Source organism: Schistocerca americana, chromosome 3 (genome assembly GCF_021461395.2).
Source record: "Schistocerca americana isolate TAMUIC-IGC-003095 chromosome 3, iqSchAmer2.1, whole genome shotgun sequence".
Classification (NCBI taxonomy): Eukaryota; Metazoa; Arthropoda; class Insecta; order Orthoptera; family Acrididae; genus Schistocerca; species Schistocerca americana.
This window is the reverse complement of record NC_060121.1, coordinates 939,276,655-939,298,035: the sequence shown is the minus strand read 5'-3', so window position 1 is coordinate 939,298,035 and position 21,381 is coordinate 939,276,655. Positions and strand designations below refer to the sequence as shown.

Below are 21,381 nucleotides of genomic sequence, written 5' to 3'. Positions count from 1 at the left end.
TTTGCTTCAATGGCTGTCATTTTCTGGGATTCTCATGGCATGATTGTTTATAGACTTCTACTACAAGATCACGTCTATCACCACAGGATTTTACAAGTCACTTTGTAAACAAGGTAGTGTTCTTTAATCACACTAATGCATTAGAGTAATAGTGACCATCAGAAGTAAATTATGCGTTATCAAAACATGTACACTGTGTGATCAAAAGTATCCGGACACCCCCAAAAACATATGTTTTTCATATGAGGTGCATTGTGCTGCCACCTATTGCCATGTACTCCATATCAGCGACCTCAGTAGTCATTAGACATTACGAGAGAGCAGAATGGTGTGCTCCACGGAACTCATGGATTTCAAATGTGGTCAGGTGATTGAGTGTCACTTGTATCATACATCTGTACACAAGTTTTCCACACTCCTAAACATCCCTAGGTCCACTGTTTCCGATGTGATAGTGAAGTGAAGGGACATGTACAGCACAAAAGCATACAGGCTGACCTAGTCTGTTTACTGACAGAGACCGCCGACAGTTGAAGAGGGTTGTGAAGTGTAATAGTCAGACATCTATCCATACCATCACACAGGAATTCCAAACTGCATCAGGATCCACTGCAAGTACTATGACAGTTAGGTGGGAGGTGAGAAAACTTGGATTTCATGGTTGAGCGGCTGCTCATAAGCCACACATCACACTGGTAAATGCCAAACGACGCTTCACTTGGTGTAAGGAGTGTGAACATTGGACGACTGAACAGTGGAAAAATGTTGCGTTGAGTGACAAATCACAGTGCACAATGTGACGATCGGATGGCAGGGTGTGGATATGGTGAATACCCGGTGACGTCATCTGCCAGTGTGTGTAGTGCCTACAGTAAAATTCGGAGGTGGTGGTGTTATGGCGTGGCTGTGCTTTTCATGGATGGGGTTTCACCCATTTTTTTGTTTGGCACTATCACAGCACAGGCCTACATTGATGTTTTAAGCACCTTCTTGCTTGCCACTGTTGAAGAGCAATTTGGGGATGGCAGTTGGATATTTCAACACGATCGAGCACCTGCTCATAATGCATGGCCTGTGGCAGAGTGGTTACACAACAGTAACATCCCTGTAATGGACTGACCTGCACAGAGATCCTGACCTGAATCATATAGAACACCTTTGGGATGTTTTGGAATGCCGACTTCGTGCCAGACCTCACCGACCAACATCGGTACCTCTCCTCAGTGCAGCACTCCATGAAGAATAGGCTGCCATTCCCCAAGAAACCTTGCAGCACCTGATTGAACATATTCCTCTGAGAGTGGAAGCTGTCATCAAGGCTAAGGCTGCGTTCACACTGCTGGCCGGGCCGGGCCGAGCCGAGCCTGGCCGGGCCGCCGCCCGCTTCGATATCAAACACATGGTTTTGAATTGCGGTGTTCACACTGGCGGCCGGGCCGTGCCGACACGGCATGAGCCTCCCGGAGCCGAGCCGGCGACATCCCGAGTGTTTAATATTGCCGGCACGAGCCGACCGCAGGCGCGAGCCTGTGGCGCAGCACTACAGCTTCTGCAGTACACGCATCACACGTCTCCCTTCTGCTTTCTTCACAAGTGTGACTGCACACGTCTTTTATTTTAAGATGTTGCCTCACATTTCACAATCAGTCAGGAAAAATTACGTTTATTATAATGATACATGCGAAATTACTTTTATTTCATTTATTTAATCTACCGTATTTACATGCATTTACAACAATAGCTCGCCAGCGATCGCAGCACTGCCGCCACTGAATAGTTCGCATTTACTTGTAAACGGAGACAGATATGAGTGTCACTGAGGGACGGAAATGTGTCCCTGCCAGATGATAATGCATTGTAAAGTCATGCTGTGGCAGTTCCTTATCAGTGGAAATAGAACCACTGAGTCAAAGGGCATTATCTCAAAACTCTTCGCCTATCAATCTGTCTATCTTACAAGGTAATGAAAAGAATTCTGTGAGGTCATCAGTGGCTCCACATGATGAACCATCACCACTGCCAAGCGCTGCATCATGAAGAAAAAAGAAGAAAAAAGTTGGAAAATTCTGAAGGAGTATTTCTGCGATTCTTCGTTGAAGGCACAGCAAGACATTACCCAAAATGATGAAGCTAATTACTTCCTAATGATTCTCAGGAGTCCCATAAACTCTCTTCCCCTCAGAGGTAAGCGTTTGTGAAATTTAAAATACAAAAGCATGACTGCAATTAACTGGAGGTAGTGAATGCTGTACAAAGTTCTACTGCAAACCAAAAAGTGTGTACTAACGAATCTTACCTTATCGTTATACACAATTTTTCTTCTGCTGTTATATTTCTGCGAAAATTTGTGTTCTGCTTAGAAATTTTGTCTTGAATATTCTGCAGCACATGTATTATGATTCATTCTGTAATTTGAATAAAATTTTTCAGGATAGTTTTTAAGTTCTTCATATAAAGAAAGAAACTCTCCTAAATGTCTGTCGCTATTCATGGGATGAATCCATAACCTCCTAGTGCTTCTGTACTTCAAAACTCGACGAGTTACTGCAGAGTCAAAACAATACCAATAAAAGAGTGAAGACATTGTTCTACACGACAGCACAGACTGGCTAAAGGCGAGCAACTGTTGACTGCAGCTGTGTTTTCTACTGACTTGCTTGTCAGCTGTCGAAGGGTGGAGATCTTTTTAAATTTATTTATTTGGCCTCCCGCCAGCCATTTAGCCAAAGACTGGGGATTACCTTGACAGTGCAGCGCAGCCCGCCAAGGAAGAAAAAAAAAAACAATGAAGAACAATGAAACTCACATCAAAGTAGACAACGTGACTACAGAATTGCACTTCAGTTATCTTTTAGTTCGAAATACGAAATGTACATCATACTAATTGTAGGATGTTGATGACAAATAATTGTTTGTCTTTTGTGATGCAACGTGTGGCCAATTATAAAAGCATACCAGATGATTGTCCAAGGGTGGGCCAACACAATATTGAATTCCAGCATTACCGATGGAGGGCGCCACAAACTTGTAAGTCATTTTCAGCCAGGTGTCTGGATACTTTTGATCACATCTGTTCCAACTCAAATAAAAACTACTTGCACAGTATTATTGAAATATGCTACAGAGACGTAAGATACTACTGCAACTATTAATTTACTTATTCATTCATTCATACCTGCGCAACCCACCTAGCACACAGCAGCAGCACTACTTAGCCTGATGCCGTGCTACAGTTATCTCTTTTGTACTTGACCGTCATTCTCAAGTGACAGTTTCTGGTGCAACTCCTTTTTTAACCAGAAATTGCCAGATTGATTATTAGATTTCATACAGGGACAATGAAAGAGAAGAGCACTTATGAATGTGAAGCTCTAGATCAAAAATGAATGTTCTTTTATTTATACATGTTAGATTACCACATAACCAACTCTCTGGCTTCTACACAAAATTGGCCACATAATGTGCCTTGTATGAAGCTACAGTGTTCTTACTGCTATGTGTTGAAATTAACCTGAAGAGCAAGAGACAGTATTCTGCTTTCGAACACACAATGTAATTGGTTGAATAGTAACTCAGTTACAAAGGCCATACTTTACCTTCCGCTTTTCTGATTAAAGTGGCAAGTTTATTAAGACATTGGATTCACATTTAGCAAGAGTTACGCTCAAGGAAGGAAAGGTAGAAAGACTGGGGTGTAGCTTGCTGCCAATAAGAAAGGCTTTAGCAGAGCAAAAACTCAGATACAGTTAGGACAGGAAAGGAATGATGTTCTTAAATGAATCATTCCATCAGTTGCCATGACTTATTTAGAAAAACTGCAGAAAATGTCAATTAAGATTGCAGGAAAGTGGTGTGATTCCACACCTCTTGACTGTTATTCATTCCAGTGTGATAACCACTGTCCCATTTCATTTGCTGAATGGGTTTCAATTCCTCATTCTTTTTGTTTCCTCATCCTCCCTCTGTCACAACTTCTGCTCTATATCGATAATCTTCCATATTTTTGGACAATTTCTTCAAATTAGACATGGCTCATACACAAACTTGAGAGGATATAAAATGAAAATTTTGTAAGAGAAACAACTGAAAACAAAATGATTATGAAGGAAATGAGATAGAAACTTCTGTTGGGCAGACATCACATTTCATTAGTTAAGAATCTTGATGGGCAGCAAGCAAAGTAAACAGAAGAGTACAAATGGCTTGAAGTACCTTTGATAAATTAAATAAAGTTTTTAAAATATAGCTTCCATTGTGTCCCACAGGGAAAGTTGACAATCAATGTGGATCTCCAGTATTAGCATAAGTTTGTTGGACATAGCCTTTTAATGTGTAAACCATCATCAAATACTGAGGATCAAATAGAAAGGAAAGAACATGTATGTTGGGAATTACTGGAAGTCACAGGGAAACAAAGAAATGGATTGGGGAACAGACTGGAGTAAGACACATAATCATGATTGTAATGAAAGTAAAACTGAGGTGGGTGGGGCATGCAGTCAATTTACTGGATGGCAGATGAACCATGGAAGCTCTCTTTATTAGATTTCAAAATAATTTATGTCTTGAGGCAAACAATACATGTACTAACAAAAAGATGATGTATAAAAAAGCTTCTAATTGCACAACTTTCTGGTTGTCATCCACAATAAGTGACCTAAATTTTATTATGAGACAAACTTGCGTGTCTTTGTGTTATTAATTTATTTAGTTGTTTACATATAAACTTTGTATCTGTATCATTGAAATTTTAATCTTGTTGACATATTTCTGTAGGAACTTATAGAATGCATAGTCACTATATACTTTTATGCTTATGTACATGTCTATAAATACAGATCATTTATTGTTTCACAGGTTGCTAGCAATTCAAATTGTCTGCTCTACTATCTTTTGTTCTTGCGACTCTTTCCTGTTACACCAAACTGGTTGATAAATCTTATAGCACCATTAGCTGGTGTACCACTCACACAGTTTCTCATTACTGTGTTTCTTGGTGAGTACAGTAATTGTTTAACACTTATTCCACGGTTAAGTTGAAGCATTTTTGTTGTTCTAACCAACATAGGTTTCTTGTGTGAAACTCGGCTGTGGACTGACTGTCTCGTGACCAAAAATTGGGCCCTTATACACTCCTGGACATTGAAATAAGAACACCGTGAATTCATTGTCCCAGGAAGGGGAAACTTTATTGACACATTCCTGGGGTCAGATACATCACATGATCACACTGACAGAACCACAGGCACATAGACACAGGCAACAGAGCATGCACAATGTCGGCACTAGTACAGTGTATATCCACCTTTCGCAGCAATGCAGGCTGCTATTCTCCCATGGAGACGATCGTAGAGATGCTGGATGTAGTCCTGTGGAACGGCTTGCCATGCCATTTCCACCTGGCGCCTCAGTTGGACCAGCGTTCGTGCTGGACGTGCAGACCGCGTGAGACGACGCTTCATCCAGTCCTCTTTTGTTTTCTTTTTAGTATGTGTAACAGAAGTACAGATATGGAAGAGAACTCCAAAATCAATGCAACATTACATCAGCAACTATTAGTTATAATTTTCTAAACATAGTTTGGGTGCAACAAAGCATTCATAAAGTCTGGAATTTATTCATATAAACATTCTCAAGAAAATATCAACCTGCTGCCAAGGCTGGCAGTTAGCTTTTAATGTAGAGAAAGTTGTGCACTTCACAAAATGTAAAAATGTAGTATTGTTGGACTGTAGTATTAATGAGTTACAAATAGTGTAATTCACATCATACAGATATTTGGGAGTAACAGTGTGTAGATGTATGAAGTGGAATCATCACAATCTCGGTTCTAATTAAATCTGATGGCATGCTTTAATTGATTGTCAGAATACTCGGAAGTTGCAGTTTGTCTACAAAAGAAACTGAATAAAACACATATGGCCCATACATAACAACTGTCCATGCTCAATGTATGTGGCCTATATCAGGTCAGACCGACAGGTGTATAAAGTGTACACAAAGAAGGCTGATGCATTTGGTCGCAGGCTTGTTTGACCAGTGAGAGATTTTAACAGAAATGTTGAAAAATCTCAAATGGCAGACACTTGAAGGAGGCATCATACATCTTGTGAGAATGTGCTTAGAAAACTTCAAGAACTGCCTTTCAATGATGGAAACTGAACATAGTTTTCAGTCGCCTACATATCTATCCCAAAGAGACTGTGCAGATAAAATTGGGAAAATAATAGCTTGCCTAGAAGTGTACCACGATCATTCTTTTCATTGCCCATCCATTAATGGAATGGTCTGAAACCTTAATCCATGTCCCTAAAATGTGACAGTAAAAGTGAGTTCAGACGCAGTCAGGTCATGTCAAGTCTTCGAACAGTTTACGAAGGGATTCTCAGACTCCTCACACATGAGAAATCTATGTACAGAATTTCAAGGAGACTATGTAGAAAAGGACAAATTTCTTTTTGATGTGTACTAATAAATTAAAAAAATGAAGAATGGGTGTTTGTTTTACAGTCCCTGTAGTGGTAACACCTGCTTTATCTTTTCATTGATTTGTTGTCCTTGGTGTTGACGCACTGGCTAAAATATGGTTTGTGGAAGTGCAACTACTGTAAATAATGTAGCCGAGAGGTGTGCAGTTGCATTTCACAGTACTTTAATTTCACTGTTCACAACCCCCTAATAATACATAGTTATATGGCCAGTGCACTATTGTTTAACTTTCGATAAGCCTCATTAATAGTTTGCAGGCAAACCTTCGCATACTGCTACAATAGTTTCCTGTTGAACATCTACGAGCAGTAAAACCTAACCAAAAAGTTCACAGTTCTTGAAGAATAATCAGATAGTATGGAGAAGACACTGTTATTGTTTTTAAACATGGCCTAATTGTTTAACACTTATTCCACGGTTAAGTTGAAGCATTTTTGTTGTTCTAACCAACATAGGTTTCTTGTGTGAAACTCGGCTGTGGACTGACTGTCTCGTGACCAAAAATTGGGCCCTTATACACTCCTGGACATTGAAATAAGAACACCGTGAATTCATTGTCCCAGGAAGGGGAAACTTTATTGACACATTCCTGGGGTCAGATACATCACATGATCACACTGACAGAACCACAGGCACATAGACACAGGCAACAGAGCATGCACAATGTCGGCACTAGTACAGTGTATATCCACCTTTCGCAGCAATGCAGGCTGCTATTCTCCCATGGAGACGATCGTAGAGATGCTGGATGTAGTCCTGTGGAACGGCTTGCCATGCCATTTCCACCTGGCGCCTCAGTTGGACCAGCGTTCGTGCTGGACGTGCAGACCGCGTGAGACGACGCTTCATCCAGTCCCAAACATGCTCAATGGGGGACAGATCCGGAGATCTTGCTGGCCAGGGTAGTTGACTTACACCTTCTAGAGCACGTTGGGTGGCACGGGATACATGCGGACGTGCATTGTCCTGTTGGAACAGCAAGTTCCCTTGCCGGCCTAGGAATGGTAGAACGATGGGTTCGATGACGGTTTGGATGTACCGTGCACTATTCAGTGTCCCCTCGACGATCACCAGTGGTGTACGGCCAGTGTAGGAGATCGCTCCCCACACCATGATGCCGGGTGTTGGCCCTGTGTGCCTCGGTCGTATGCAGTCCTGATTGTGGCGCTCACCTGCATGGCGCCAAACACGCATACGACCATCATTGGCACCAAGGCAGAAGCGACTCTCATCGCTGAAGACGACACGTCTCCATTCGTCCCTCCATTCACGCCTGTCGCGACACCACTGGAGGCGGGCTGCACGATGTTGGGGCGTGAGCGGAAGACGGCCTAACGGTGTGCGGGACCGTAGCCCAGCTTCATGGAGACGGTTGCGAATGGTCCTCGCCGATACCCCAGGAGCAACAGTGTCCCTAATTTGCTGGGAAGTGGCGGTGCGGTCCCCTACGGCACTGCGTAGGATCCTACGGTCTTGGCGTGCATCCGTGCGTCGCTGCGGTCCGGTCCCAGGTCGACGGGCACGTGCACCTTCCGCCGACCACTGGCGACAACATCGATGTACTGTGGAGACCTCACGCCCCACGTGTTGAGCAATTCGGCGGTACGTCCACCCGGCCTCCCGCATGCCCACTATACGCCCTCGCTCAAAGTCCGTCAACTGCACATACGGTTCACGTCCACGCTGTCGCGGCATGCTACCAGTGTTAAAAGACTGCGATGGAGCTCCGTATGCCACGGCAAACTGGCTGACACTGATGGCGGCGGTGCACAAATGCTGCGCAGCTAGCGCCATTCGACGGCCAACACTGCGGTTCCTGGTGTGTCCGCTGTGCCGTGCGTGTGATCATTGCTTGTACAGCCCTCTCGCAGTGTCCGGAGCAAGTATGGTGGGTCTGACACACCGGTGTCAATGTGTTCTTTTTTCCATTTCCAGGAGTGTATATCTTCGCAATAACAGGTACTGAAACTACACATTGTTCAAAGTTAAATTTACAGAAATTACAATTAAAATCTAACTCATTAAATTAACTGAATACATCGAAAATTCCGTCTTTTTAACAGTTTCTTCTACTACAAGAGTTAGGCTGAATTATTTGTTTAAATCATGAAATTAACAAATGTAAGTAGGTGCACAAAGAATACTTTTGACAAAACTGTTAATTACTTTGGAATTAATTAAGAGCCGGCTTTGCTAACATGTTTTCGAATAGAGCCAGATAAATCCTTTAAGAATACAATTAGTTGTTCCTCTAAATGTTTATAATTATTATATAATTTATATTTGTTTATACGTCAACAGTAGAATTTAAATTACGAAACAATTACTGATTTTGTCCTGTAACAAAAGATACTAACTAGGAATAGTCAAAATAAATTAGAAAATCAATTACATACATAAAACTAAGCACAAAATTAGATCTGGTGTTATATTCTTTAAAACTGAGGACTAATCTTTCTCTTTTTTTGAAAATGCAGATTATATTCATGTACGTTAATGATAATTAGTTCAGAAATGATAAAAAATGAAGTTAAGTAGGTAGCTGGCAAAACAAGAGGGGAAGAAAGAATATCCCAGCTTGCTTCATCACAACCCCCTCCACAGCTTATGTTGCGGAGACTAGTATGGTGGTGCTCATCTCTCAAGCAGTTGGTTTCATTCTTGATGGAGAAAGAAATCATACCTCAAATATATAAGCCCCTATAAAACTTCAATGACTGCAGAAACAACATGTGTTGTGGGCTCCAGGTGCTTCTGTTTCAGTTGCTATATTGTATCGTGATGATGTGGTACAATACTGTGCAGACATATTGGATATTAATAAAAGGTGTGCTTATAACAAGCGTTCACATTATCATCAACATTCAAAGACTGTTTGGTTGAGGAGAATCTTCTCTCTCTCTCTCTCTCTCTCTCTCTCTCAGAGTGTGTGTGTGTGTGTGTGTGTGAGAGAGAGAGAGTGAGAGAGAGAGCAGGGGGGGGGGGGGGGGTTATTTTATAATGAATCCAGTCAAAGTAGAGTATTGTTCCTACAGAAGCAACAGGTCCTCACTGTAGGTTTTGCATGCAGTGTTTTTGTAATTTAAGTATTGACAAAAATTTGTGCTCAGTCAACACTATTAATTTGATCAAAACCAAAGATGATCATGATATTTTCTCACAACTACTCATAGAAAGGCCCAATGCGAAGGAGCATAAGCCTCAAAGTGACCCTCTAAAATATCACACAATCTCCTTCAAATGAAATAGTTTGATTAATGGCAAGAAATTAATGTATGCAAAGTACCATAATTCCTGAAATCTCTTATCAGATTCGTGGTCATATTAAATCTTTTCCAACTAAGCTGAGCCTGTTTCATTTTTGGAATATAAAGTACTTAGATGCTAGATTAGACATGAAGACAATGTAGTCTACACTCCTTCATTTGTATCTACACTCAAATGTGAAATACAAATTTTACCTCCATTAGTTTAATCTGTAATTAGCTCAAACTCAAACTGATGCCTGCACAAAAAATGTTAAACTTCACAACAAAAGTGGACACCTCTGTGAGAATTATAATTTCACTAAAGAACAAAGAAGTTTTATCAGAAACTGAAGTTATGAGCAAGATAATATTGTTGGTCTTACAGATGCTTCCATTACCAAAATTCCCATCCAAGAAATTTACTTATGTTACATATACATCAGTTGCTTTAGTGTTGACAAATTGAAAACCAAATAGTGTAAGTTTTCTTTGTAATCATGAAGGAAATCAAGGAAAGGAGCCAATGATGTTTGTACCATATGGTTCAAATACATAATTGATAAACAATATATACCTCTTTTTCATATGGTTGACCTAGGCAAAACTGCAACCATGTAAAAATTGGGTTGTTTTGAAAATCTGCCTTATGCAAACACAATTAGATTTTTTTTTTTTTAATTTTTACCCAAACATTTTTATTTCTGTAAAACACAATATCAAATTTATAATAATTTAACTGTTGCAGCCCTTAGAATTTTACAGAAACAAAAATTTGACCCATAGGTGTCAAAACATGTCTGGGTAAATATAAAAAAAATAAATAAAAATAAACTAATTGTGTTTTCATAAGGTGGATTAAAAAAAAAAAACTTATCCATTATAGGCCATTCCTTGTTTCCCAATACCAGAGATTTCTTCCTTAAAAAGACTTCACAGAATTTGAAACACTGGAAGTCTTCTTTATTTTGAAAAATAGTGGTGGGCGGGACTATTACAAGAAAATGCCCTTACCTACTGAGTCACTAGGAAAGGCTGTTGCGGAACAATCGAAAGTAATATTTTTTTCTAGTACACACATGAGACTCGTAGCTGTAACAAATTTATATATGGCGTAGTGTATCACTCACAAATTCATATTCAAAAAACAACAGTAACCTTAAAACATCATGCTTCCCAGGATTCTGTTGTCCTGGGATGTTTGGCTGATTAATAAATAGTTAGATGTGGAAGAAACAGAGTGAGCATATACTGCAGGATTTCTAGAAATTTTATGAAAATTTCTTCCAGTGGCCCAATGCTGAGAGGAACAGTGACAGTGCAGGTGATGAGGTCCCCCCCCCCCCCCCCCCCCGCCCGCCCCACATACACTCTTTTTGTATTATGTGTATTACTGTTACTGGAGTAAATTTTTGGAATGTTGATTTTTATGACACTTTAGTATAATGTGTGTTACTGTTACTGGAGTAAATTTTTGGAATGTTGATTTTTATGACACTTTATTGATAATAAAGAGTTAAGCAATATTCAGTTTTTTTTTTTTTTTTTCACATATGAAGGTAAATTGAACTCAAAATATCATTCAATGTATGTTTTCTAATAAGCATAAACTTTTCTTTTCTGCCATCAAAGTGTTATCCATTTAGTAGACAGAAACCACAAGCTTTTTTCTGAATTTTTAGAAACTTAAATTGAAATCGAATTTAGTAGGTGATCACACCAATGTTTTAAGTATGAGATGTGTGTATCTTTTCCAAATTGAGAACAAATTCCCCCTTTTTATATGCTGTTTTTTCACTCTCTTGTAAAACTTAGAAAAAAAGTACTTATTCTTTCAGATAGAATGTATTAAAATAATAAAGTGAAATGTCACTTTTTTGGCAATTGTTTTTACATGTATCTCCTATAGAAACGAGAGACTGCCAAGAGAAGAAGATGGTAGTGACAGTAGGAACTGTGGAAATGTTTCTAATTATAACTGATGATATCTGTTCCAGGTTTAATGCCATATAATTTTATGTGCGTTCAAGCTGGTGAAGTTCTGTCCTCCATCACGTCTCTTGACACACTGTTTAGTACAGAAACTTTCATTAGACTGGGTCTGATGGCAACTGCATCACTGTTGCCAACATTTGTCATCCGCAAGCACAAAATCCAACAATCTTTGGACAGTTCGGTGCAGAAAAATACACACAGCCACAAAAGCTAACATCCAAAGTTAACTTTGGTTAAACTTGATGGTACTAGCACTTTTTTATTTGTTAAGTACATAATCTTGCAAAGATTAAACATGTACATACATTAAAGATTTATTTTTTTAACATTGTTATTTAATATTTGTGTGTTGTAAGGCTGAGACAAACTGGAAATAATGTATAAGTATTTTAAGTTTTCCTTCTTGATTGCTTCCCTTAACATATTGTCCAGTCTTTCATGTAGAATCTAGATGCTTGATGATGTATTTGTATTTAAAATAAATAAATAACAAAGCAAATAATTCTTTGGCTCTGATTGAGAGCGGGAGTCAACATGAATGCAATGAAAACACTGATAGTATAAACTGAGTACAAGTGTTTATCATGTCAGCAGGTGTCAGTTCAGCTGCCATGATTCAAATAACTGCCTTTTCTAGTTAATAAAAATTATCTTGGCCCTTTGAAATGTAATTTCAGTGTGCTAACTTACTTGTAATGGTAGTGGTACTTGCTCTTAACCTTATGCACTCCGTAAGGCAGCTCAGCGTACTCTTATTTAAATCACCACTGCCTGGGCAGCGAGCATGCCACAGAGAATTGTGTGTTTTCTTTATGGAAACAATGAGGCCACTGACCAACAGGTAGAGTATACATTAAAGCAAAGAATATGATTTCATCCAAATATATTTCCAAAACATTACAGTACAAAGGTCCTCATTTCTGCCCTGGGTTTCTTTCTTCACCAATGAAGTCTCTTGTAACACTTTTACAGAATATTTTGTGAGGCAGTTTTTCCAAGATGTTTTTCCCACAGTGATTCTTGTATAGCAAATAGCTGTTTACAAGTCCTACTTCCAACAACCGGAAATACAGTTTTTGCCACCACTCCAGACTTTTCATCAGAAAACCATAACTGGAAGTAAAATGGTCAGATCAATACACTACACCTATCTTGAAAGTATAATCAGTAATCACATTTGGTTACATTACTTCTTCCCTTTCCTTTCAGTTTCTCCTTTCTATAAGTGTCACTGAGCTATTTGCTTTTGTAGAAATGATGAGAACAATTCATTTACCTTGCCATGCCAGAACTATCATTTTGTTATTGCGGAGGCATTTTATTTCATGCTTCTTCAGATGCAGAACTCCTTTCTTGATTGTAGCTGGAAGGTTTTTGCGATTGGCCTGAAGTGTTCCTGTGTGATGCACGCTCTATTTCGACAGTTCATCAGCTAACAAAATAAATCTCGGGTGAACGGTCTGGTATGAGTGTGCATAGGACACAATATTTCGGCAATCGACCACATTTCCATCATCAGGTGCGCTGATGTACTGACCGGCAGTGGGCCGGCGCCATGTATATATAGGACAATCCCCCTCCCATTCCTCCCTCAGCTGCTTCCTATGAGTCGGTGCGGCCTGCGCCCCGCGTGCGGTCCAGGTACAGCGTCCGTTCGCTGCCGTCTGGGCGCTGCATCCTAGGTCTTCTTGTTCAGGAGGGTCTGCTGGCACCGCTCTCGTTATTCTTCCCTCCTCCCCGGAAGACGGTACACTCTGGGAAATATCCTTTATCTTCTTAATCCGGGTGATTGTGGGTTCCCATGCCTTGCTAAGGATATAACCGCTATCACAATTTAGTTGTGGCTCCCTTGCACTGATCTCTATGGCTTCTTTGATGACACAGTCCCAGTATTTGGAAGTCTGTGTCAGGACTTTGATTTGGTCATAATCCATGCTGTGGAGTTCCGACAGGCAATGTTCAGCGATTGCCAACTTACTGGGCTGTTGCAGTCTAGTGTGCCATTGATGTTCTTGACATCGGTCCTCAATGGTACGAGTAGTAGTAGTAGTAGTAGTAGAGGGTTTTTTTGGGCGCACGACAGCAAGGTCTTCAGTGCCCACTCAGTAACAGATTGAGACGGGTGTCAAGAAAATAATCAGAACAGTAAAATAAAACAGAAAGTAAAACACAGGTAACAAGGTTTGAAAAATATGTTCCTACCCACACCGAAGCGTGGGACAAAGCATGTCGTCAGCAGTAAAACATGGACAACACAGGAAGAAAGTGGTAGAGGGAGCTAAAACAATATAGCAGATGGAAGTGTCTGACTGACAGCAAGGAAAAAAGGGAGGAGCCAGCCACTCTGCAATACACTAAAACCTCCAGCCTAAAAGTTTAGGCCAGAGTCCAGACACATCACAAAACTTTAAAACCCTAGACACACGCGTCTCATTGTTAGCTAAAACATAAGGCAGATCCCCATCAACTTGTGCTTCTGCCCTTGCATCACGGTATAAAATGCAGTCTGTTAAAATGTGCTGGACAGATGTGCACACCACAATCATCACAAAATGGGGGATCCTCCTGCCGTAATAGAAAGCTATGTGTGAGAGGACAGTGCCCGATCCGAAGACGTGTAAGGGTCACTTCTTCCCGCCTGAACAACCGGCAGGAGGAACGCCATGGCCGAGTTCTTGACTTCACCAACCACAGTTTATTGGCCATCACCACCAGCCATTCTTCCTCCCACAACTCCATGCACTTCTTGTGGAGTGGAGAAATGACAGACTGCAAGGAAAGAGGACACTGGACCACATCCTGCTCTCTGCAGGCCTCCTTAGCAGCCTGATCGGCCTGTTCATTGCCCCATATTCCTACATGACCAGGCACCCAGCAGAAGGACATCTCCTTACCCCGCTGTAGGAACGGGTAGAATTGGTCATACATCAGCTGGACCATTGCCTCAGTTGGGTACAGATTCTGCAGTGATTGTAAGGCACTAAGAGAATCGGAGCAGAGGAGAAATCGATTGCCCCAAACACGATTCATCAGCTACAGTGCCTTCAGTATCATGTGGAGCTCCACTGCGAATACGGTATATTCATCAGGGAGGCGAATCTGGGCAACACGATCAGGAAACACTACAGAACAGCCAAGGAAATTCTCCTGTTTGGAGCCATCAGTGTAAACGACGGTAAAACTGCGATGCACATCTAAAATGTTAAAAAACAGAGATTGGGATGTAAAATCTTTCTTAAGATTAGTCAAATCTAAAATAAGTCTGGGTCTCCGGAGGAGCCAAAGTGGAAATCTGCTCCAAACAGGATGTAAAACATGAAGACCAGCCATATCCATCGCAGAGAGGCAATCCTGTGCACGAATGCCATAGGGCCGCATTGCATGTTGCCGGTTATGAAATAGCCATGCCAGAGGAATCTGAGCAACGGTATGTTATGCAGGTGTGTATGGTGTGAACAAAGTTTTATACGCCTGGCGTACTGTAAGTAGCCGTCGCCGCATATGAAGTGGCGGTTCACCAGCCTCTGCACAGAGGCTTGGTATGGGGCTGGTTCTGAATGCCCCAGTGGCCAACCGAAGCCCCTCATGGTGCAGAATGTCCAACAATAAGGCCTCGTAGACCCATACACCGTGCACCCATAATCGAACCAAGATCGCACAAACGCACTGTAAAACTGGAGCAGACAAGTCCTGTTGGCTACCCATGTACTGTGACTAAGACATTTCAAAATACTTAAAGCCTTCAGTGACCGTCGTTTCAGGTCTTTAAGATGAGGTAACAACGTAAGCTTAGAGTCAAAAATGAGCCCCAGAAATCTCACCGTGTCTTTAAAAGTAAGGATACTGTCCATTATCCTCAACTCAGGAAAGGTTAGAATCGAACGAGAACGGTGAAAAAGAACACACCATGGTCTTCTCGGTGGAAAACTTAAAACCACTCTTCTGCGCCCAGTCATCCAAACGTCTAAGAGTAAGTTGCAACTGACGCATTGTCGTTGCAAGGCTTGAAGAAAAGCAAAACAAAGAGAAATCATCCACAAACAAGGAACACTGGACAGGACTTTTCACTATGGAGGTAATGCTATTAATAGTGATGGCAAAGACAGTCACACTTAAAACGCTAACCTGAGGTACACTGTTCTTCTGCTCAAAGCGGTCAGACAGGACGTCACCAATTCGATATCTTAAATATCGTGGCGAGAGGAGAGACTGAATAAAAAGAAGAAGACAACCACGAAAACCCCATTCGTGAAGCTGCTCCAGGATGAGACGCCTCCAAGTGGTATCTTAGGCCTTCTCGATGTCAAAAAATACACCTAGAAGGTAATGATGGCGTAGGAAAGCTTGTTGTATAGTTGCCTGCAGGAGGGCAAGATTATGGAAGGTGGAACGAAACCTCCTGAACCCACACTGAAAGCAACTAAGGAGTTGCCAGGATTCTAACATCCAGACAAGGCAGCGGTTGACCGTCCGCTCCAAGGTCTATCCCAGGCAACTAGAGAGGGAAACTCTATGGTAGCTACTCGGGTTCGTGCGGTCTTTCCCAGGTTTTAAAAAAGGAATTAAAACTGCCTCATGCCATGAGTCAGGAAAGTGACCTGACGCCCAAATAGCATTAAAAAGTAAAGGAGGATTTCTTTGTTGCGCTTTGTGAGGTGCTGCAGCATACTATAATGGATCCTGTCGTGACCAGGGGATGTGTCACGAGCTGCAGACAATGAAGAATCCAGCTCTCTTATAGAAAATGGGCAGTTGTAAACTTCATGAGAGGTGGACTGGAAGTACAGACTACACCTCTCAGCAACCGCTCTACGGCGCCGGAAACCCGGATACTGATTGGTTGTTGCAGTAACCGTGGCAAAATACGTTGCCATAGTCTGGGCAACGTCTCGCAGATCCGTGTGGAGAGTGTCGTTATTCATTACAGAAGCCATGGGACAGCTCCCTCCTCTCCCAGAAATTCTCCTGATGGCCTCCCACACAATGGAACTTTTGGTGGAACGATTAATGGTGTTCAGGAACTGTTGCCATGACCTCTTCTTACTCTCACAAATAATGCAGCGACATTTTGCCCTTGCCACCCGAAAGGCTGCAAGATTCTCAGCAGTCGGCTGACACTGGAACCGATGCAGAGCCGCACGCCTGGTCCTGATTGCAGAGCGGCATTCGGCACTCCACCAAGGGACAGATTGCCTCTTCCAGTGGCCTGTGGAATGGATGCTGCAGTGGCGTGGTGGACCATTTTGGTAATATGATCCACCTACGCCTCAACATTCGCACAGTGTTCGAACTGGGCCAACTGATTATAAAGTGTCCAGTTGGCTCCACTGAGCACCCACCTTGGTGGTCTCCTTTCGGGGCCCACACCATCTGGCAGGTGAATCCAGATTGGGAAGTGATCACTGCTGTGCAAGTCAGCAACCACTTCCCATTGAGCTGGAGAGCAAAGCGAGATATCAATAGCAGAGAACAACCCAGTCGCTGTGCAGAGGTGAGTGCTCTATCCTCCATTGAGCAAGTAGGCACAGGATGACAGGATAAGATCTCAATTGCTCTACCCCTGGGAAAGGTAATTGCAGAGCCCCAAAGCACATTGTGGGCATTAAAATCACCACAAATAATGATTGGCTGGGGGAGCTGTGTAAGAAGGTTGGTGAGGGCCACGTCATCAAGTGTATCATGTGGGGGCAAGTAAAGCGAACAGACAGTCAATGGATGACGCACGTGCATGGACACAGCGACGGCCTGTAAAGTCGTCGTAAGCGAGAGAGGCGAGGAGTGGTAGTCCGTCCTGACGGAAATACCTACACCTCCTCTAGCTCTCTCTCCACGCAGGTCGTCCTTTTCGTGGAGTGTATAGCCTTGTAGCTCGGGGGAGTATGATGGATGGAATTAAGTCTCCTGGAGACACAGACACAGTGGTCTACCCTGAGAGAGTAGACAAAGTTCCTTCACATGTGTCCTGAACCCCTGCAAGTTCCACTGAAGTATGGGAGCCATCTATGACAGGCGGTAGCACTTCCATCTTGTCTCTCCGACAGTGTGGGGAGACTGCAGCAGGTGGAAGGGCAGGCGTGGGGCGAGGTGATTCCCCCACACATACGTCATACTCAATGAGCTCTGGGGAAGAGTCAGACGAAGCCTCACGTAAAACAACATCTGCATGGTCAGATGGTTTACTGCGTGATTTGACCCGCTGTTGCTGCTGTAGAGGAGCTTTCTGCGGTTTGGTGGGCTTTGGGGGAGCCGACGTGGGAGTGGTGATGGCCGTACCGGGCTTCGGAACAGCCTCAGCTGTTGGAGGCACCAGGGGCTGGCCCAAGTTCGCCACTGTACCTTTATCTGCCGTTCGAGTAGGGGCTACAGTGCAGTGCGTTGCAAGTGCATTGACAGCTACAGGTGTTAGTGCCAACTCTCACCACCTCTGTCTGCGTATAGGCATCGGCTTTTGGAGTAGGCTTCTGAACCATGGATGCAAAAGATGTGGCAAATGTATGAGGTTGCATCGACTTGTAGATCTTTTTGGCCTCACCATAGGGGATACACTTGGTTGTTTTTATTTCCTGGACTTTGCGTTCCTCTAAAAATATTTGGCAGTCCCTACTCCATACAGGGTGGTTTCCAGAGCAATTGATACCTTTGGCTGGAGACGAGCAACTAACTCTTTCATGAGCAGCCTTACCACAGTTGCCACAAGTCACTTCGCCTATACACCCTAAGGTGATATGCCCAAAATGCTGGCATTTAAAACAGCGCATTGGGGGTCGGGAAATAAGGCCTCACACTAAGGCGAAGGAAGCCAGCTTTAACATGTTCAGGAAGTTTCATGCTACTGAAGGTCAGAATGAAGGAGTCGGATTTGACAAGATTGTCAACCCTCTCATGATAGGTTGTACATCAATGATATCATCCGGAGCCCACTCACGTTGCAGTTCTTCCTTGGGAATGTCGATTAGATCCCGGCATGTCACAACACCTTTGCTATAATTCAAGGTGCTGTGCAGTTCAGTGTCTATGGCATGCTCCCCAAGGCATTTAGCAGATTGGAGGTTTGTTGCTTGCTGGGAATTGGAAGTTTCCACTAGTAAGGTCCCATTACGCAAACGCTTCACTGATTTTAAGGTGCCACAGATGCCCTCCAAACACTTTTGTATATAGAAGGGCGAAATCTCCTCAAAACTACCCTCCTTCCGTTTCACAATGAGAAACACGTTCTGATTACCAGAATGCATTCTGTTACTAAAGACATTACTTGTTAAAGATGTGCCGGAGTCAGGGGGACTGACTGCATGGGCCCTGTTGAGAGACTGGGTGTTAGAACCTTTCAGCAGCTCACCCTTTCTGCTGGGAGGAGGAAAAGAGGATTTTGAAGGATCCATCTCGGTCCCACGAGTAACTAGGGAACTAGAAGTCCACCTACACAGAGCCCCGCGTGCCTAGGTAAGCCTTATACAACTGAGGTGCCCGCTAACAACTGTTCCACCTTAACAGCCATACATCTCATCAGCGCGCAACACATCTTGAGATTGAGGGGTTGTTTATAGAGGTTTGTTCCATCCTCGTGATCGGGTGGCCAAGCCAAGATCCCCATTCCCTGAGACACACAACGTTCCACCGCCGCGCTGCACGGTGGTCGCTGAAGTATGCCCAGAGCTTATGGTGACAGGGGACTGGCGGCACTTACCAGTCCCCAGAATGCTGAGCCCCTGGGGGCTCAATGGTACGAATGGTCTACCCTATGTATACACTACCACATTGGCAAGGTATCTGCTAAACCCCTGATTTACGTAGACCAAGGTTGTCATTGACACAACCAAGAAGGCTCTTGGTTTTGCTTGGAGGACGGAAGATGGTTTTCACTTGGTGTTTACGTAAAATGTGTCCAATTTTTCCAAATAAGGCCCCACAAAATGGAATAATAGCCAAGGCCACCTCGTCCTGAGGTTCATTCTCAGCTTCCGCCGCTGCTGCAGGTGTGGGGTGTAGAGCCTTCCGAATTAGCCCTTCCTTGTAACCGTTCCTCCGAAACACAGCCTTCAGATGGTCCAATTCTTGTTGGAGACTGTCCCTGTTGGAGATGGTGTGAGCTGTGTGTACAAGAGTTTTGAGCACGCCATTCTTTTGTGCTGGGTGGTGGCAGCTATCCGCATGTAGGTACAAATCGGTGTGCGTCCAAGGAGTCTTGTAACGGAACCTTAGTGAATAGAGATACCACGTCGAAGTTCACCAGTATGTCAGATTCCTTAAGTGCCGGCCCACTGCCGCTCAGTATATCAGCGCACCTGATGATTACAATCCGGTCAATTGCTGAAAAATTGTGTCCTATGCACACTCATACCAGGCTGTTCGCCCGAGATTTATTTCGTCATATAATACGCCTGGAGAAATTGAAGAATCACAGTTCATCAGCTAATGCAAAACCTGTATAAAAACAGTCAGTGTACAAATGATAAATTATACTATGATTTCCCTATAACACTTCTGATATTAGCCAGCAATTGAAGGACTATTATCTCAGAAAAAATTCAAGTCTGGACGAACCAATGACTCTGTTGTTACAGTGCCAAAATAGAGCATCAAACTGCAAATATAACTGTTTGAGAATCTGAAATCACAAACTCAGAGTCCTCATTTTGTTGGTTTTTGAGGATTTTACATTTTGAATAACATATGATCTTTGAATGATACTGTAGTTTCTTCGGCAGCTAAATACCTATATGGTAAATAAATTTCGAGAAACTTGCGAGACAAGTAATCCTACACAGGACGTCCCATTGTGGCCGGTTACTGTGCCCCCACTGAGAGAATCTCTGCTCTCGTAGACCAACACCTACAACCTTTTACCCGGAACCTATCCTCCCATATAAAAGATACCAACCATTTCTTTGACCAACCCTCCACAGTTACTTTCCCTTTACCACACGGTGCCCTGCTCATCACTACTGATGCTACCTCCCTGTACACTAACATTCCCAATGCCCATGGCCTTACTGCTATCGAAAACTACCTTTCCAGATGCCCTATGGATTCCAAACCATCAACCTCCTTCCTAGCCTCCATGACCAACTATATTCTCACCCACAATTACTTCTCCTTTGATGGAATTACCTAAAAACAAATCCACGGTACGGCTATGAGCACCCGCATGGCACTATCCTATGCTAAACTATTCATGGGCCATCTAGAGGAATCCTTCCTAAAAACCCAGAATCCTAAACCCCTCACCTGGTTCAGATTCATTGATGACATCTTTGCTATCTGGATTGAAGGTGAGGACACCTTATTCACATTCCTCCAGAACCTCAACAACTTCTCCCCCATTTGCTTCACCTGGTCCTACGCAACCAAAGCCACCTTCCTAGATGTTGACCTCCACCTCAGAGATGGCTACATCAGTACCTCCGTCCATATCAAACCTACTAACCACCAGCAATACCTCCACTTCGACAGCTGCCACCCGTTTCATACTAAGAAGTCCCTTCCATACAATCTAGCCACCCATGGTCGTCGCATCTGCAGTGACGAGCAGTCCCTCTCTAAATATGCCGAGGGTCTCACTGAAGCCTTCACCGACCGTAATTATCCACCCATCCTTGTGCAAAAACAAATCTCCCGTGCCTTATCTTTCCAGTTTCCCACCACCTCCCAAAGT

General features: G+C 42.9%; 1 protein-coding gene across 4 annotated transcripts in view; it reads left to right on the top strand.

Annotated features, from left to right (window-relative positions):
- Window positions 1–12,213, top strand: part of LOC124605953 (transmembrane protein 41A-like) — a 60,018-nt gene extending 47,805 nt beyond the window's left edge. For 3 of the 4 annotated variants that reach the window (XM_047137915.1, XM_047137917.1, XM_047137916.1), the window contains exons 5-6: window positions 4,858–4,996; window positions 11,732–12,213. In XM_047137915.1, coding sequence (XP_046993871.1) covers window positions 4,858–4,996; window positions 11,732–11,943 — 351 coding nt within the window. In that variant the 3' untranslated portion in view covers window positions 11,944–12,213. The remainder of the gene's footprint in view (window positions 1–4,857; window positions 4,997–11,731) is intronic. The other variant, XM_047137914.1, reaches the window with a different exon arrangement.
- The last annotated feature ends 9,168 nt before the right edge of the window (window positions 12,214–21,381 follow it).